Source organism: Callithrix jacchus, chromosome 16 (assembly GCF_049354715.1).
Source record: "Callithrix jacchus isolate 240 chromosome 16, calJac240_pri, whole genome shotgun sequence".
Lineage (NCBI taxonomy): Eukaryota > Metazoa > Chordata > Mammalia > Primates > Cebidae > Callithrix > Callithrix jacchus.
In genome coordinates, this window is record NC_133517.1 from 189,139 (window position 1) to 208,302 (window position 19,164).

At 36.0% G+C, this 19,164-nt stretch overlaps 1 protein-coding gene and 1 pseudogene across 8 annotated transcripts in view; one reads left to right on the forward strand and one right to left on the reverse strand.

Moving 5' to 3' along the window:
- The window catches only part of LOC100399809 (spermatogenesis-associated protein 17), a 213,970-nt gene that overhangs the window by 153,516 nt on the left and 41,290 nt on the right, over nt 1-19,164 (reverse strand). For all 8 annotated transcript variants that reach the window (XM_078353498.1, XM_078353497.1, XM_054246471.2 and 5 more), the window contains one exon: nt 9,902-10,005. In XM_078353498.1, the coding sequence (XP_078209624.1) occupies nt 9,902-10,005 (104 nt within the window). The remainder of the gene's footprint in view (nt 1-9,901; nt 10,006-19,164) is intronic.
- On the forward strand, nt 7,505-8,426 carry LOC100401125 (iron-sulfur cluster assembly enzyme ISCU pseudogene; annotated as a pseudogene).

A 19,164-nucleotide genomic window follows, 5' to 3' on the forward strand; every position in this document is an offset into this window, starting at 1 on the left:
ACTCCAGATGGATTAAAGACATAAACATAAGACCTGGCACCATAAAAACCCTAGAAGGAAATCTAGGCAAAACTATCCAGGACATAGGAGTAGGCAAGGACTTCATGAACAAAACACCAGAAGCATTGGCAACAAAAGCCAAAATAGACAAATGGGACCTAATGAAACTCCACATCTTCTGCACGACAAAAGAAACAGTCACTAGAGTGAATCGGCAACCAACAGAATGGGAAAAAATGTTTGCAGTTTACCCATCTGACAAAGGGCTGATATCCAGAATTTACAAAGAACTCAAACTGATTTACAGGAAAAAAACAAACAAGCCCATTCAAAAGTGGGCAAAGGATATGAACAGACACTTTACGAAAGAAGACATATATGAGGCCAACAATCATATGAAAAAATGCTCATCGTCACTGGTCATCAGAGAGATGCAAATCAAAACCACATTGAGATACCATCTCACGCCAGTTAGAATGACGATCATTAAAAAATCTGGAGACAACAGATGCTGGAGAGGATGTGGAGGAAAAGGAACACTTATACACTGTTGGTGGGAGTGTAAATTAGTTCAACCATTGTGGAAGACAGTGTGGCGATTCCTCAAGGCCTTAGAAATAGAAATTCCATTTGACCCAGCAATCCCATTACTGGGTATATATCCAAAAGACTATAAATCGTTCTACTATAAGGACACATGTACACAAATGTTCATTGCAGCACTGTTTTACAATAGCAAAGACCTGAAATCAATCCAAATGCCCATTGATAATAGACTGGATTGGAAAAATGTGGCACATATACACCATGGAGTATTATCCAGCAATCAGAAATGATGAGTTTGTGTCATTTGTAGCGACATAGATGAATCTGAAGAACATCATCCTCAGCAAACTGACACAAGAACAGAAAATGAAACATCGCATATTCTCACTCATAGGTGGGTGATGAAAAATGAGAACACATGAACACAGGGAGGGGAGTACTAAACACTGGGGTCTATTGGGGGGAAAAGGGGAGGGACAGTGGGAGGGGGTGGTGGGGAGGGATGACCTGGGGAGAAATGCCAAATGTAGGTGAAGGAGAGAAAGGAAACAAAACACACTGCCATGTGTGTACCTATGCAACTGTATTGCATGCTCTGCTCATGTACCCCAAAACCTAAAATGCAATAAAAAATTAAAAAAAAAAATTGTAGCCACTCTGATAGGTGTGTACTGAGGTTTTAATTGGATTTCCCTAATAACTAACAAAGGTTAATACCTTTTTATTTTTCCATTTGTATTCTTGAGAAATGTCTTTTCTTGTGTTTTGCCCATTTTCTAATTAGACTATTTATATTTTTACATTTGAGATTTTTGGAGTTTTTAAAAATGTATTCAGAATACATTTTTTATCAGATACTTGGTTTGAAAACATTTTCTTTCAATGTGTAGCTTATCGTTTCATTCTTTTAATATAATCTTTTTCACAGCAGATAACTTTTTAATTTTAATGGCATCCAGTTTTTGAATTTTTTTTATAAATCATTTCTTTTCGAGTCAATTCTAAGATTTTTTTGCCTGTCCCTAGATCCCAAACATTTTCTCCTTTTATTTTTCTATAAGTTTTATTGTATTCCATTTTACATTTGTAATTCATTTTTAATTCATTTGTAACAATGAATATCTAATTGTTCTAGCATCATTTTTTTTAAAAGGCTAACTTTCCTTCATTGATTTGCTTTTGCACGTTGTCAGAGACAAGGTAGGTATAATTATGCGGTCTATTTTTGGACTTTCTGTTCTTTCTTGTTTGCCTATGTGTCTATCCCACTGCCAGTAAACCCTAGCTTATCTACTGTAACTATAAAATAAACCTTGATATTGGGCAGAAAGATTTCTTTCACTCTAGTTTTTTTTCAGATCGTTTTATTTATTCTCAGGGTTTTGCTTTTCCATATACATTTTAGAAAAAGGTTATGTACATCTACAAAACACTCGGCTGAAATTTTGTTAGAAATTTAATGAAATCTATGGACTAATATGGGAGAAACTGATTCATTTTCTTTTAAAAATAAATTATATTAGGTGGCTCATGCCAGTAATCCCAGCACTTTGGGAGGCCGAGGTGGGCAGATCATGGGGTCAGGAGATTGAGACCATCCTGGCCAAGATGGTGAAACCCTGTCTCTACTAAAAATACAAAAAAAAAAAAAAAAGTTTAGCTGGGTGTGGCAGTGCACGCTTGTAGTTTCAGGCACTCAGAAGGCTGAGGCAGGAGAACCCAGGAGGCAGAGACTGCAGGGAGCTGAGATCACGTCACTGCACTACAGCCTGGGCAACAGTGCAAGACTCCATCTCAAAAATAAATAAACAAATAAGTTATATTCACTTATACTTATTGATGTTTTACATGTGTGTTGTCTTAGTTCTATACTTTCTTGCTATAGATTTTCATTATTAGGCTTTCAGTACAGACCTATTTATATATACTTTTTTTTTTTTTTTTTTTTTTGAGACAGAGTTTCATTCTTGTTACCCAGGCTGGAGTGCAATGGCGCAATCTCGGCTCACCGCAACCTCCGCCTCCTGGGTTCAGGCAATTCTCCTGCCTCAGCCTCCTGAGTAGTTGGGATTACAGGCATGTGCCACCATGCCCAGCTAATTTTTTTTTTTTTTTTTTGTATTTTTAGTAGAGACGGGGTTTCACCATGTTGACCAGGATGGTCTCGATCTCTTGACCTCGTGATCCACGTGCCTCAGCCTCCTAAAGTGCTGGGATTACAGGCATGAGCCACTGCGCCCAGCCCTATATATGCTTTAAATCTAATAATTTGGAAGAGTTATGCCTGTTTTTAGTTCTGATAGATATATTATTTTCTTAAAAATATTTTCAGTATTTAGACAAAATTCTACTGAATAGATTTTGATTGAATACACACACACACACGCACACTCACACACTCACACACAGAGTTTTACATATTTTCATCTTTAGACATAATGTGACCTGTCAGTTTATACATTCTTTTTTATTTTTATTTTTTTTGAGATAAAGTCTTACTCTGTTCTCAGGCTGGAGTGCAGTGGTGCAATCTCTGTTCACTGCACCCTCTGCCTTTCAGGTTCAAGTGAATCTCCTGCCTCAACCTCCCAATTAGCTGGGGCTACAGGTGTGCTCCACCAAAAGAAATGAGAACTGTTAAAATGTTCTTGCTTAATTAAGAGTCCAGGCAAGAGATAATAGAAGCCTATATTTCAAAAGTTGGTGTTTTGGTAGAAGGAAGCCTCCAGAAATTTCTGTGTTAAATAGTGGGGAGGAGAGGATTACCAGTTTTATTTTTTTGAATTTATTATTATTATTTTTTTTTAGAGAAAGAGTCTCACTCTGTTGCCCCTGCTGGAGTACAGTGGTACAATCACAGCTCACTACAGCCTCAAACTCCTGGGCTCAAGTGATCCTCCTGCCTCAACCTCCCAAGTAGCTGGGACTACAGGCACACACCACTGTGCCTGGCCCTCCAGTTTTAAAAGTTAACAAGTAAGTTCAAATTTCAATGAAGCTGCAGCTGAGGTACAGAAGGCCCCTGATTCTAATATGTATACATACTTTTTAAGTTCACAATAACAAATCATAGTTTATGTATAAAAGGAAAGAGAAAAAGCAGAAACATAAAGCAAGATGAGAGAAGTTAGAAAGAGTTGAACAGTTATGATAATGAGAGTATTTTATTGCTCAATTAAAATACAAAAATAGCTCAAGTAAGAAAACCAAATCTATTCATTTTTCTTTAGAGAATACCTAAAAAAAAATAATAGTCATGCATTGCTTAAGTGATGACAGAGATTCAGTCTGAGAAATCCATCATTAGGCAATTTCATCATCATGCAAACATCATATTGTCCTTACACCAGCCTAGATAGTATGGCCTTCTACACACGTAGGGTACATAGTATAGTCCCTGACTCTGAGGCTACAAACCTGTACAGCATGGTGCTGTACTGAATACTACATGTAACTAGTACAATGGTTACGGTTTGTGTATCTAAACAGAAAATGTACAGTAAAAGTACAGTGTTATAATCTTATGGGACCACCATCACAAATGTCCTTCATCATGGATCAAAACATTATTGTGTGGTATGTGACTGTATATATATGGTGATAAACTCAATAAATTCCCTGAAGTAATAATTGTACCAAATATATTTTCTGACTATAACACAATAAACCTAGAAATCAATTTATGTTTAAATTACAAGAAAAAGCCAAGCCACTGGAGATTGAAAAATGAATTTCAAAGAGAATATATAATATGCAATTAGAATATGAGAACATTATATATAAAAATATATTAAATGTAGACAATATTACACATGGAAAAGAATTTTAGCCTAAACATTTTAATTAGTAAAAAGCAGTAAAAAAAGTACTGAATGCAAGAACTGTAAGAAACTCCACATTAACTAGTAGTAGTACTAAAATAACACAATGTTTACAATAGCAAAAAATTTAGAGCAAATGTATCTCTAACAATAAAGAATATTTTAACAGATGGCCGGACGCAGTGGCTCATGCCTATAATCCCAGCACTTTGGGAGACCGAGGCGGGTGCATCACGAGGTCAAGAGATCAAGACCATCCTGGTCAACATGGTGAAACCCCGTCTCTACTAAAAACGCAAAAAGTAGCTGGGCATGGTGGTGCGCACCTGTAGTTTCAGCTACTTGGGAGGCTGAGGCAGGAGAATTGCTTGAACCCAGGAGGTGGAGGTTGCGGTGAGCCAAGATTATGCCATTGCACTCCAGTCTGGGTAACAACAGAAAAACTCCTTCTCAAAAAAAAAAAAGAATATTTCAACAGATATTATGGAGCCCAGCATGGTGGCTCATGTCCGTAATCCCAGCACCTTAGGAGGCCACGGTGGGTGAATCACTTGAAGTCAGGAGTTCAAGACCAGCCTGGCCAACATGGCAAAACCCCATCTCTACTAAAAATACAAAACTTAGCCAGGTGTGGTGGCAGATGTCTGTAATCCCAGCTACTACTCAAGAGGCTGAGGTGGGAGAATCACTTGAACCCAGGAGGTGGAGGTGCACCACTGCACTCCAGCCTGGGCAACAGAGAGAGACTCCACTGCAAATAAATAAATAGATAGATAGATAGATAGATGATAGATAGATAAATGCTATTATGACCAATGATATTGGTATAGCTAATGACATGAAAATGTTCAAAATATTTTGTAAGTTGAAAGACAATAGGTTAACAATAGCATATTGTATTAAGCCATTTTATAAAATATATCTGTGTCAGCATAGAAATAAAATAATAAACTAACATTTAGTAAGTGCATATTATATACCAGGCACTGTTAAGCATTTTACATATACTGATTCATTTATGCTTATAATAAACCTATGCAGTCATTCTATTATTTTCCCCACTTTAAGAGGAGATTTAAAATAAGAGAAATTAAAGAATCTTCCCAAGGTCACACAGCAAATAAGTGGCTGAGGCTTGGAAGAACATACATAAAAATGTTAATAGGCTAAGCACAGTGGCTCACACCTGTAATCCCAGCACTTTGGGAGGCCAAGGTGGGCAGATCACCTGAGGTCAGGAGTTGGAGACCAGCCTGGATAACATAGGAAAACCTCATCTCTAATAAAAGTACAAAAATTAGTTGGGTGTGGCGGTTCAGGCCTGTAAATCCCAGCTACTTGGGAGGTTGAGGCAGAAGAATCACTTGAACTGGAAGAGTGGAGGTTGCAGTGAGTCAAGATTGCACCACTGCACTCCAGCCTGGGTGACAGAATGAGACTCTGTCTAAAAAAATTTAAATAAAAAGAAAAAAGCTACTAGTGTTTATTTCTGAGTGATGAAATTATAGATGATTTTTTTGTTTAGTTTGTTTTACATTATCCATATTTTCAGTTTTTCTACAAGGGACATATATTATTTGTGAAACAAAGAAATAGAGGGTCTTTTAAAGATGAAAGCAAAATACTTAATTAGGAAACAAAAAATAAGTTAAAAGAAAGAATCTGAGAGCTATTTCTCTAAAAAATATAGATAAGCCTAACAATTTTGAGAACAAAAGAGAAATATTTAAACAAGTAAATATGCAAATTAAATAATGAGAAATGGACTAAAACAAGTAAAATACATATTTTAATTAAAATATTGTAAATATCATTAGATCTATTTAAATGTCAAATAAACTAATAATTATCTGAAAATAAAGAAAATGGACTCTAACAAATTTATGAAAACCTGAATTAAGGTTTGAAAATGTTAACGATTTACCTTCTTCCAAAGGCTCTGGGTCCAGGTAGTTTTATAAAGTATTTATTTTAAACTTCCAAAGAATAGTAACCCCCATATCTGAAAGTCTACTTAATTTATTCAATAAATATAGCAAAAACCTGACACTAGAATCTGATAATTGCAATATAAGAAAGAAACTTACAATAGTCCCGGTAATTTACAGAGCATATGTTCCAAGGCTCTTTGTGGCTGCCTGAAACTGCAGATAATAGTGAGCCCTACAAATACTACATTTCCTCCCATATATACAGACCTATGATAAAGTTTGGTTTATAAATTAGGCACAGTAAGAGATTAACCACAATAACAAAAACTAAAATAAAACACGTATAACAATATACTATAATAAAGATCATACAAATGGGTGTTCTTGCTCACTCTTTCTCTTGTTCTCTCTCAAAATATCTTATTATACTGTACTATGAATAACTGAAACTGCAGAAGACAAAACCATGGATAAGAGGGACCCCTGTACAACCAATCACATTTACAGAAGAGGATGTAAGTATCCAATATAAAATATGAACAAAATTTAGTGAAAAATCAAAAGAACAACAATGACCTGGTTAGATGTATTCCTAAAATAAATGTTGGTTTAATATTAGTACACCTATTAATAAAATATAGCTCTATGCATATTAATATATAAAAAAGGAAAAGCATCATATATAATTATACAAAAGCATTTGCTAAAGTCAACTTCCATTCCTGGTTTAAAAAACTTTAAGAGAGCTAGAAATAATAGAATGGCTCTGTAATGTACTAAAGAATACCACTCTAAAACAAGTTGTCAGCACTGATACACCAAACTCTCTAGTGACTAGAGAGATTCCTATTAAAATCAAGAGGAAAACAAGAATTACTAGAAATACCCGTCAAATAAAAGATTCAGACCTTTCCAAAACCACATCTTCACCTGTTTGCCTCCTTGACTTTCTCCTATTCAGGGCTCAGACAAGAGTGAAGCAAGCGAGGCCCCTAAAGGACAGAACTGAAGGACATACTCACTTTTGGGGTTATGAAAGTTCAAGGTTGACAGTTGTGTGACCCTGACAGTGAGCACTTCCTTCCCTTAAAAAAATCTCACTTGTCTCACCCTAGTTCCAGCCCTGCACATAATCCTTCTCTTTTGCAAACCCCTTGGCGTTGCTCTAGACCGGCGCAGGCGCAGGCGTAGGCGTAGGCTGACAAGATGGCGGCGGCTGGGGCTGGCCGTCTGAGATGGGCGGTGTCGGCCCTGCTGCTCCGGAGCCCCCGCCTGCCTGCTCCGGAGCTGTCGGTCTGGCCCGGCTCTATCACAAGAAGGTTGTTGATCATTATGAAAATCCTAGAAACGTGGGGTCCCTTGACAAGACATCTAAAAATGGTGGAACTGGATTGGTCGGGGCTCCAGCGTGTGGTGATGTAATGAAATTACAGATTCAAGTGGATGAAAAGGGGAAGATTGTGGATGCTAGGTTTAAAACATTTGGCTGTGGTTCTGCAGTTGCCTCCAGCTCATTAGCCACTGAACGGGTGAAAGGAAAGACGGTGGAGAAAGCCTTGACTATCAAAAATACAGATATCGCCAAGGAGCTCTGCCTTCCTCCCGTAAAACTGCACTGCTCCATGCTGGCTGAAGATGCAATCAAGGCCGCCCTGGCTGATTACAAATTGAAACAAGAACCCAAATAAGGAGAAACAGAGAAGAAATGAGCCCTCCCTGGGTGAAGCCTCCAGCAGGCTACACCAGCTGTTTCCCACCTGCTGTGCAATCACCTTAGATGTTCAGAAGCTGCTCCCACTACACTGAAGAGCTATGAGATACGCACAATACTTTCTGTTCATATGATGACTTATACAAGCAAAATACACAGTTTCATTGTTCTGAATCCATGGTTTCTTTCAGCCCACTCTTAATGGCCTTAACCTAGTTAATGTATATTTTGAATTGTGTGTTGGCCTCAGAACTGAAATTGATAATGAAGTCTCAAGTTTTGATAGCCCATGAAGTGCATAAATGTCTTAATTCTACCTGAATTGATTTGGGGGGAAATTACCAGTAGAATGCCTTGTTCTGATTATTTGATAGAACCAATTGTACATAAAACAGATCTGCATATATATATATAATAAAATAACGGAAGATGATGGTGTTCTCTAGTATAAAAAAAAAAAACAAAACTAAACTTTAGTTTCTCCTTACAAACTAAAGTCAGCCATTTGTAGACAGACAGCCAGTCTTTAGATTTGTAGATGTTTCAAGAAGAAATTAAACAGCAGTCCCCTATGGTTCATGTGTTTCTGAATTTTCCAACTTCTCTCACCAACTAAATCCTATTGAAGCCTTCCCACCTCAACTGCTCGCTTTCCAAAGAAATGAACTTAACGAATTCTCTATAGGTAATCCTCAAAGACCAGACCCCTTTATGCTCACAACATATGTGTAAGTTAGTAGTTGGGAAATCAGTTTTAATATATATCTTACAATATATATTATTTTAGGATTTTAGATAAAACCTTAATTTTAATAATCTACTGTCAATTAATTGTTCTCTTTAGTTCAAAGACTTTAAAGAGTAAAATAAGTGGCTGGGTTCAGTGGCTCATGCCTATAACCCCAGCACTTTGAGAGGCTGAGGCGGGCAGATCACCTGAGGTTAAGCGTTAGAAACCAGCCTAGCCAACACGGCAAAACCCATCTCTACTAAAAATATAAAAATTAGCCAGACATAGTGGCAGATGGCTGTAATTCCAGCTACTCAGAAGCCTGAGGCAAAAGAATTGCTTGAACCCCAGAAGCAGAAGTCACAGTGAGCTAAGATTGTGCCACTACACTCCAGCTTGCTTGGGAGACAGGAGACTCCATCTCAAAAAAAAAAAAAAAAAAAAAGTAAAATAAGGTAATATATGATATATGTACAAAATGTTTTAAGAGTGAGACTATTCTCTAAATGCTATTATTAATTAATATTTCTTTTTTATCAAAATGTGCTACATGCATATGGTCATTTACATGTCATTAGAGTGGGGTCTATCAGAGGAGGAAAAAACTATTTACAAAGTAACATGAAAACATATAGAACTTGGAAAACCTGCCTGAATACTATTATGATGCCTTTACTTTGCATAATTCTACAGCTCCAGTATCCTAAATCTATGTCCTATCTTCCTATGTGTTTAAACAGATTAAAACTGACAGTGAACAGATGCTTTTAATGTGTTTCATGGTATTTTCTCTTCTCGGAGAGGCAAGTTCTTGCTAGGGAACATATTTCTCAAATGCATCTGAAGCTTATATTTAATGTTGCATCTCTAGAATTGTTTTACACATAAATTCATCTCATTATCAAATAATTTTTCTGAAACTATTTTGTATAGGACCAAGATACTACACACATAAATAAACTGCAGTGAAGAATACAAAATTTTAAAACTATAATAATAATACACTAAGGTAGATAAAATCATAAATATATATATATATTCAATAAATGCCTGCTTAAATATCACTTATATTTAGAAAGTATTTCTAAGTATGGCATTGATCAACATACATTGACTCACCTTTCCAAAGTTTTCCCTAGTCACGGATGATTGTCCTACTTACCTAATTGCATCATTGGTCTCTGACACGACTCTCAGATACTCTTTGAAATAATAATAATTAAAGACGTATTTCCGAACCCTGTAGCCCCTCCATCGTCTCTGAATCTATTAAAGTAAATAAAAAGATAAAATATGTCATTAAATATTTTTATTAAAAAATGTAATAGCACTTAAAAATTAAGGTAATTATGGCTGATAATTACTATCAAATAAAGTCTTAGGCTTTTCCATTAATATAACAGTATATTAGTTATAAATATAAGTTCTGCTCATAAATTTATTATGAAATATTATAAAATAAACATAATTTTAGATTATTATAATTTATTTTAAATTATAATTATTTCACAGAATACTAAACTATTAAAAGATTTGTTAAAATTTGCTTTACAAATTCCTACCATTTCCACTTCCTGGGCAAACGGATTTTTTCTTTCTTTTCATAACCAACTGACTTTAAGATTTTATTTGGTCTCATTGAAAAACACTTTTAGTTTTTGTATTTGGTCTCATTAATGGGCTTCTTAAATTCAGTGGTATCAAAATATTTAAAGAAATTCTTATATCTCAATTGTGACATTTTAATCCCTCCTTAACAATAACAATAGATAACATTTATTGATTTCATATGTGCCAGGCACTAATCTAAGGGTTTTTGCTTATATTTATATATTTAATCTTTAGAATACTCCTAACCTCATTTACAGATGTGAAAACAGTTAAAAAATAGAGGTTACACAGTTTTTATATAAATATATGGCTATCAGAATGAATCCAGGAATTAAATTAGGGCTTCAGAGAGCCTATTCTCATAACCACTGCAATACAGAATTGGGAACAAAGAGAACTGTGATTTTCAAAAAAGAACATTTTTATTGAAATAATCTGCTTCTTATATCTTTTACTTCAATGCTGACATTCAAATAGTTTTATTTTTTGTAGAACATACAATCAAAGTAGGGTTTTTGTATTGTTCGATGAGAGGAATGTTAGAGGTCTGAGAGACCATACCTATGTCAGATTCTAGATATGTTATACAACCCCATTAACAATGAGAATCAGTCACTCTTCTTGAATCCTATCTTTGCTAATATAAACATTTTTGCTATATTTTCTAATATCACTATATGAAAAATTCAAACAAAATAATATGATCTTAATTTGACAGGAAAAAAATACCAGAGGTTATTTAAATACAGAAAAAGGAAATACCACATATCGAAAAATATTAACAAAATTTTGTGTAAAGATTTACCAACCTTTCCTAAAACTTTTCAAAAGTTTAAATATCTATATGAATGATTCCTTCTCCTCCTCATCCTCTTCTGCCTCTTCCTCCACCTCCTCCTCCTGGCAGCAATTCACATTTTTTCTCTCTTGGATTTTTTGCATAAAACATAATAAGATTCACTGATTGTTTCCTCCTCCTCTTCCTCACAGCAATTCACAATTTTTCTAGCTTGCCTTTTATTTTTTAAACATAATAAGATGGACTGATTGTTTCCTCCTCCTCCTCCACCTACTCTTCCTCCTTCGGTCAGCAATTAGAAATTTTTGTAGCTTGGATTTTATTCTTTAAACATAATAAGATTGACTGATTGTTTCCTCCTCCTCCTCCTCCTTTTTGCAGCAATTGACAATTTTTGTAACTTGGATTTTATTCTTTAAACATAGTAAGATTGACTGATTTTTTCCTCCTCCTCCTCCTCCTCCTCCTTCTCTTCGTCCTCCTTATCCTCTCAGAAATTCACATTTTTTTACTTGGATTTTATTCTTTAAACATAATAAGATTGACTGATTATTTTCTCATCCTCCTCATCCTCCTCCTCCTCCTCCTCCTCATCCTCCACACCTCCTCCTTGCAGCAATTCACTATTTTTCTTCCTTAGATTTTATTTTTTCAACATAATAAGATTGACTGATTGTTTTCTCCTCTTTCTCCTCCTCCTCCTCCTCCACCTCTTCCTCCTCCTGGAAGCAACTCATAATTTTTCTAGCTTGGATTTTATCCTTGAAACATAATAAAATTGACTGATTGTTTCCTGCTGCTGCTCCTCCTCCTCCTCCTCTTCCTCCTCCTCGTAGCAATTCCCAATTTCTCTAGTTTGGATTTTATTCTTTAAACATAATAAGATTGACTGATTGTTTCTCCTCCTCCTCCTCCTCCTCCTCCTCTCCCTCCTCATAGTAATTCACAATTTTTCTAGTTTGGATTTTATTCTTTAAGCAGAATAAGATTGAGTGATTTTTCCTCCTCCTCCTCCTCCTCATCCTCCTCCTCTGGGCAGGAATTCTCAATTTTTCTAGCTTGGATTTTGTTCTTTAAACATAATAAGATTGACTGATTTTTCCTCCTCCTCCCCCTCCTCTTCCTCCCCCTCCCCCTCCTCCTCATCCTCCTCCTTCTCCTCCTCCTCCTCCTTCTCCTCCTCCTCCTCCTCCTCCTCCTTCCCCTGGCAGCAACAATTCTCAATTTTTCTAGCTTCATTTTATTCTTTCTTTCTTTTTTGTTTTTTGAAACGGAGTCTTAAAGGAAATACATCATCAGCAATAGAAGTGATTCAAGTTATATAGGAAAATATTACGATATCAGATAGTGTTAAGGGAGGGTCTATCTATCACATGAAAATATCATTTAATTATAAATAAAGTAAGATTAGGAGTGCCAGAAAACCCAAAAGCTGCATGCTGGCCTAATGAGAAAAAGGAAGAATGATCGGGGTTTATGATTTGGTAATATCAGAGAAGTGAATATTCCCATTTCTGAGAAAGAGATGTTAAAGGAAAGAAACTGAAATTGGCTGAAAGATTTGTGTTCAAAGAAGAAGAGCTTCCTGTAATTATATTTTTAAAAATCCAACAACCTGGGCTCTTTCTTCACCAAACCCAGCAATTACTGAAAACAGCACCAACCATATCTAGAGAAACCACAACTGGTATGCTTTCAGAAAACATCCGGATGTCCTGACTCCCTACACATCTCTCCAAAGGCAGGCTAAAATTCCTCTCCAAGATAATTCCTTTTATTCAAAATTGGACATTAAAGAATGTAATAAGTAAGTGATGGTTAAGGTAACAAATTAAAACTCATCCACACTGAAGTATAATTAATCAATCTTTAAGTGGCTTTCCCAGAGATGAGTGGTAAAAAGAGCTGGAGGAAACAGCATTTGAGTGGGCGAAGAAGCTGCCATCAGTGAAATGAAGGATCTAAAATTTATTGTGCTCCATGAATGTGCCAGGTATTATGCTAACTGCTTTTATTCTCACAATATCCTTGTGAATAGGGCATGATCTCCATGTTAAAAATGAAGAAACTGAGGTTAAGTAATTTGCTAAGGGTCACATAAGCAGTAAAACAGTAAATGGAAAGTCAGGATACAAACCCAGGTTTCTCTCACTCCAAAGCCCACACACTCTTTCTACTAAAACATCTTATATGTATATTGTAGAAAAAGAGAAAGTAGTTTCAAATATCGTATTTTCTAATAGGAAGTCTAGTTTAGCCAATAGCTAATTGATATTGTAAAATACAACATATATGAGATTCTACTATATTTTCTATTACAGAAATGAATGACATCTTAAATTTTGCCTATTCTGTTAGTATTCCAGTACTACTATATACACTTTAAATTTTTTAAAATGTACTTTCAAGAGGCAAGATAATTTTTTATAACATTTATTAATTTCAAGGTGAATGGGTTACTACTTTAGAAAAAAAAAATGACTGTATTCATGTCCTTCAAAGTAATTAGCAACTTTCAAAAGTGATTGGTGTAAAACAATTACTGTTATTGATCGGCTCTGACTAGATAATTTTAAACAAAGTCATTGTGTGCTCAGCAGATTACAGCTTGTTAACAGGCAAGTTCTAAATGACCTCTTAAGCTAGTCAAATCAATGAGGCGTATTCCTCATTAAGTAACATCAAAATGTAAGTAGTCTTATAAATAATGTTTATTTTAAGCACTAAAACAAATGGCAAAACCTTGATATATTAAAAATCATCTGCCATAGAAAAGATATTCCCTCCATTGGGTTTACTTTTATTCCTGAAAATCCATAGTAACCTTAATGCCACTAAAAGAGAGAAAAAATGTTTCCTCTCTTAACATGAAAAATGAAGATATGAGGCCAAGAGTAGTGGCTCATACCTGTAATCCCCGAGCTTTGGACAGTGTAGGCAGGCAGATCACAAGGTCAGGAGTTCGAGACCAGCCTGGCCAATATAGTGAAATCCCATCTCTACAAAAAATAAAAAAAATTAGCCAGGCATATGGTAGCTGCCTGTAATCCCAGCTACTTGGGAGGCTGAGGCAGGAGAATCACTTGAACCTGGAAGGTGGAGGTTGCAGTGTGTTGAGATTATACCACTGCCCTCCAGCTTGGGCATGGAACAAGACTCCATGTCTCAACAACAACAAAAAAAAAGAAAGAAAGAAAGAAAGGAAAAATGAAGGCATGGAAAACAATTTCTTGTTAATAGCTCACTCGGTATTAACACTCTAAGTGTATATGAGAGCACAGACATAGAACTCAGTTATTCACAATTATACTTTTATTAGAATGTTCAACATTCTAGAAAAGACTGTACAGTGAGCACAGAAATACACGTTTACTAAATCTTTAAAGATTAGGAATGTAAAAAGCAGTAATATAACCCAAGTTTTCATTATCGGTATCACTGCATTGTCATGCCACAACCACATATTTATACATAATCTTATATGAAAATATAGATTTTCACACATAAAGGACATATATGTAAAAATCTTAACTAGATACTTTTAGCAAAAGATTCTGGATAATTATTTAATGTGCAGTTTCCTCTCTTTAATATTCTGTTTCCCCACTCTCACTGGCTTTCTCTACAAATCTATTTAATCGTTTCATAATATTGGTTCTAGAAGTTGAAGGAGAAAGGACAAAATATACTGTTACATGGAGATGAAACATTAAAGTATCTGTTCCATCATCAGATAAAAGCTTGATGTTGTCTAGATGGCCCCTTCTTTTCTTTCCTGGGCTGACATTTTGGGATACCCTGTTTTGTATGAATAATACTGTGTTATTCATTCTGTATTTCCAGAACCATAACAAAATGTCTAGCATATAAAAGACCTTCTATATCCTTTCTGAATTAATTTACCTATCTATCTCTAGCTATGTAATCTTGGTGTCATTATTCTAAACACAAATGGTTACTTCATAGTATTATTAATATGAAAATAGCATTGTAAGTACTTTAAGGGATTGAGATGAATCTTTATATATCTGACACATATTTAATCATTTTTAAGTAAAGCCACCATATAATCTTTTTTTTTTGTATTTTAGACATAAGTGGGAAACAAAAGAAAATGGTTACTTGATATATCATCAGATTAATTTTTGTAAATTAAAATTTTTATTATATATGGAGAAAGCTCTAAGGGAAATGAGCCAATAAAGTGATGATATTTTGCAAATTTGTTGTTTTAAGTGACTTTTTTTCTACTGTTCCTCTTGTTACTATTACTTCTTTTTCCTAAATGTAGCATTTCTATCTGAACAAAATTGTCTGGGTTGTTATAATCAAGTTAAATAATTTAAAATAATACAGAATCCATTGAAATTCTCCAGATTCTAGTGGAATTTCACCAAGTAAGTCTATGTTACTGATCAGTAACAGGTACAAGGATTCCAGGGTAAAAGGAATTTTACTTGAAACAATTAATTACATCTATAGTCCTTGAACGCTCTGTAAGCTTTTGATTATTACCATTTTTTCATTCCTCACAGATCTTTGAAACTAAGATCAAAATATATGACAGAATTCATTTTAAAAGCAAGAGTGCTAAGATGCTGCACACCAGCATTTCTTGAAATTTGCATTCATGTGATACTGCTCCAGTTGTTGTAGGGCAGACAAGCAAATGAAGACTCAAGATGTATGAGATGACACAATGGAGGCTCTTCAAAGGCATTACAAGGAACAAATATTTCCCATAGACTTTACCTTTGTTGCGTTCCAGGGTCTGTGCCAGATTATATATCCCCATTGTGTTTAGTTTATTGAAGACTAGTATACCCTAAACATTAATTTAGAAACAGCACTTGACTATATCAGTCCTGGTAACAATTTTGTGGTTGTTCCTAATGTTTTAAAAATGTTAGAGTCCCCTTTTCTTTTCCATTGATGCTTCAGGGCCCAAAAATGGCATGGGAGAGGTATAAATGAAGCTAAATATAGACTTTTAAATTTCAAAATCTGTGTGATCTGCACCCGGGACTTCAAACAGAAAAGAAATGACAAATTCTCTATGTTGTCATTTGTTACATCCTACACAAAAATCCATTTACAATTGGAGCAGAAAAGAAGGGTGTTTCATCTAGGCTTATGATAGATGACAATTCCTGATGTTAGCAGTAGCAATGGGGGAGGCCACAGCCTGAATATTCTTTTAGATGGTGAGGATTTTTTTTAAAAGAGTCATTTAATTCTGCCTACAAGGGGAAGCATGTGACACTGCATTGGAATGCCTCAACTTACTCCTTTTAACAAATTGTCACTTAGAATTCCTGCAAAAAATGTACAACCAATAAGGATACTCATGGATTATCAGGCCACAAGGTCAGTTTTCCTACACCTCAGAGAATTGGTTATTATGATTACAGAGAAAAGTTAAAATATTTAAAATACTTAGAATGGTACCTGGAAATTAGTAACTGCAATACAATTGTTACTCATTATTATTTACCAGTGGTTCTGATCTACCAAGATTTGGGAATAGATGACATGGCAATCATTTTCTTGCCTAGCTTCAGAGATCCATTTTGTTATTCAAAAATTAGCTGTCACATTAATTTACTTACAATTGAACTCTTCATAAGATACCACAAGACGATAAACATTTCATAACAAAAACTGATATCAAAAGTATGAATGGCACCACAGACTATGAAATGGGCATAAAACAAAGTTGAAATGGACAAATTTGTCTTTTGAATTTACTAACATTAGCATAAACTTCATTAAAGAAACAATTATGTTTTAGGAGAACTGTAGGGCATTCAGTTGAAAACAGTGTTATATCCCATGTAGGAAAAAATAAGTCTAATTTCTCCCTCACACTCTTAACACATTGTATTCTCACTCTTGGAACATTACTAGTCTACTCCCCATCCTTCTTCTCTACAAAGCTCAACATATCCAAATAATTGCAGCAGGAGTCAGACAAATACCTCAGCAGATAGGGGCAGGTCCCTGGTGAAACTCCACCTTCAAGCTGAAAACAGACAGAAGGCTGAAAGACCAGACTGCTGGTTCCAGATAAAACCTGTGACCCACAGAGAGAACTTCTGTTCTTGTTTGCCCAGTTTTTCCCAATTGGTTCTTTCTCAATCATGTTTTTTAAATAGTTGATGATTGCCTTTTCCAATACTACCTACAGCCCGCCCTTCCCCTATCCTGTGCCTATAAAGAGCCCAGACTCAGCCACACTGGGGGAGATGGCCCAATTTTGGGTGAGGGAGACCACCTTCAGGCAGCTGCTCCACATCACAGGCAGCAGTGGTGGGGCCAAGCCAGCCCCGGTGCCGCAGGCCAAAGCAGGGCAACTGGCTGACCCAGCTGTTCACGTGCCTCCATCCATCCAGCTGCAGATAGTGGAAATAAAATCGAATTTGCATGTTGTAATACCCCTTCTGGGGCTCCGGGGTTGTGGGCACCCCTGTCTAGCACCACTGTGTTCCATTCGAGGCAAAATAACTAGTCCATTTGCAAGCCCTGCATGGAGCCTGCCCGTGTGCCAGTGTTGGGAATGGCTGGCCAGACCCCGCACTTACTTTCTCACACACCCGCTCTCCCCAGGGACTGAGTATGCAATCGCTGCAGCCAGGGACTGGAGTACAAGCCAGGCACAGCCAGGCAGGCTGAGTAGACAAGCAGACAAGGCACCTCATGCTATATAACCTCTGCAAAGGTGCCAAGAAAAATCCTGCACCACAAATCAAAGGAGCATTGACCTAGTAGAGGGTACAGATAAAATAAGAAGTCCTTAGAAAGAGGGAGAACCAAGGAAACAGAATCCACTGAAGTCTGGCTAGAGCCCAGTCTAACTTAAGTGCAGAATTTGGTGAGTTCCCTTTTTTAAATCCTTGCTTTCTCGCTGGCAGTCAGTTTGATTACAGTACACTTAGGTATCCCTCATCTATATCTCTTTATTCTTAAGGAATACATTTCAGAATCTGGAGTCATTCTACTGGAAAAATAGAGACTTCAATAACAAGTTTGAGGCTGAATGTATATAGTCTTGGTCTTGGGTTATTTCCCTTTACAAATGTAAGAATTGGGTATAAGATATACATCATTTTGTATGAGAGACTTCTTCCTGGATGGGGTCAGCCAATCAGCAAAAGCCATAAGCAAGAGAAAACACTAAATGTTGAAAAACATGAATCAAGGTAATGGGAAAAAGGGGGAAAAAACAGACCTTTGGATGGATAAAATAACTCCACTAAACTCTACTCGTTTGCTACCTGGGGATATTTTTAAATGGGTTTTCCTCATATAAGTAATTCTTACCCTATCTTTATAATATTGTCAGGAACCAGATGCTCTAAGCCCAGCATCTGGTGAGCTAAGGTGACACCCAAGTGCTCACTACATGGAAAATGGAGGGTCAATTTTACACAAGTCTGTCAGAATATATACAATTGTACATCTAGATGGTAGAGGGAGAGAAATGGATTGAGCAACTGAATCAGCTCATGGAGTTTGCATAAGATACTAAAAGCTGTTCAAAGTAAGAGAACTGAAAATAAAAGTTGGGAGCCAAATTTAAAAGGGATCCACAATGGAGTAGACAAGATGCTGGAGGAAAAGCAGAACTCTCATCTGGAGTAAAGTCAAATTGAAGACTAAAAAGAAAATAAAGTGTCACAGAGAAAGAGGAGAAATAGGGCCCCAGGAGCTAAGATAAAAATTTACTGAGCAATTTTTTGCTATATTAATTGACTGTCACCGGCCTAGCAGCAAATCAGCAAGAGGGGTTTTGTAAAGGCATACTGTGGGTTCTGACAGCAGCTTATATCATAGCAAACCTCCTTCAACTTGGTATGTGTTACGATACTTCAGCAAAATCCTACATCTCATGAAGTCTTCCATTTACATGTGAACTGCACGAACTACATTGTACCTTACCAAGTCCAGTTTATCTACATCACATAGCAGTCAGATAATCAAAAGAGCCTTAAAGATCCCCCAGCAAAGGCTTAAAT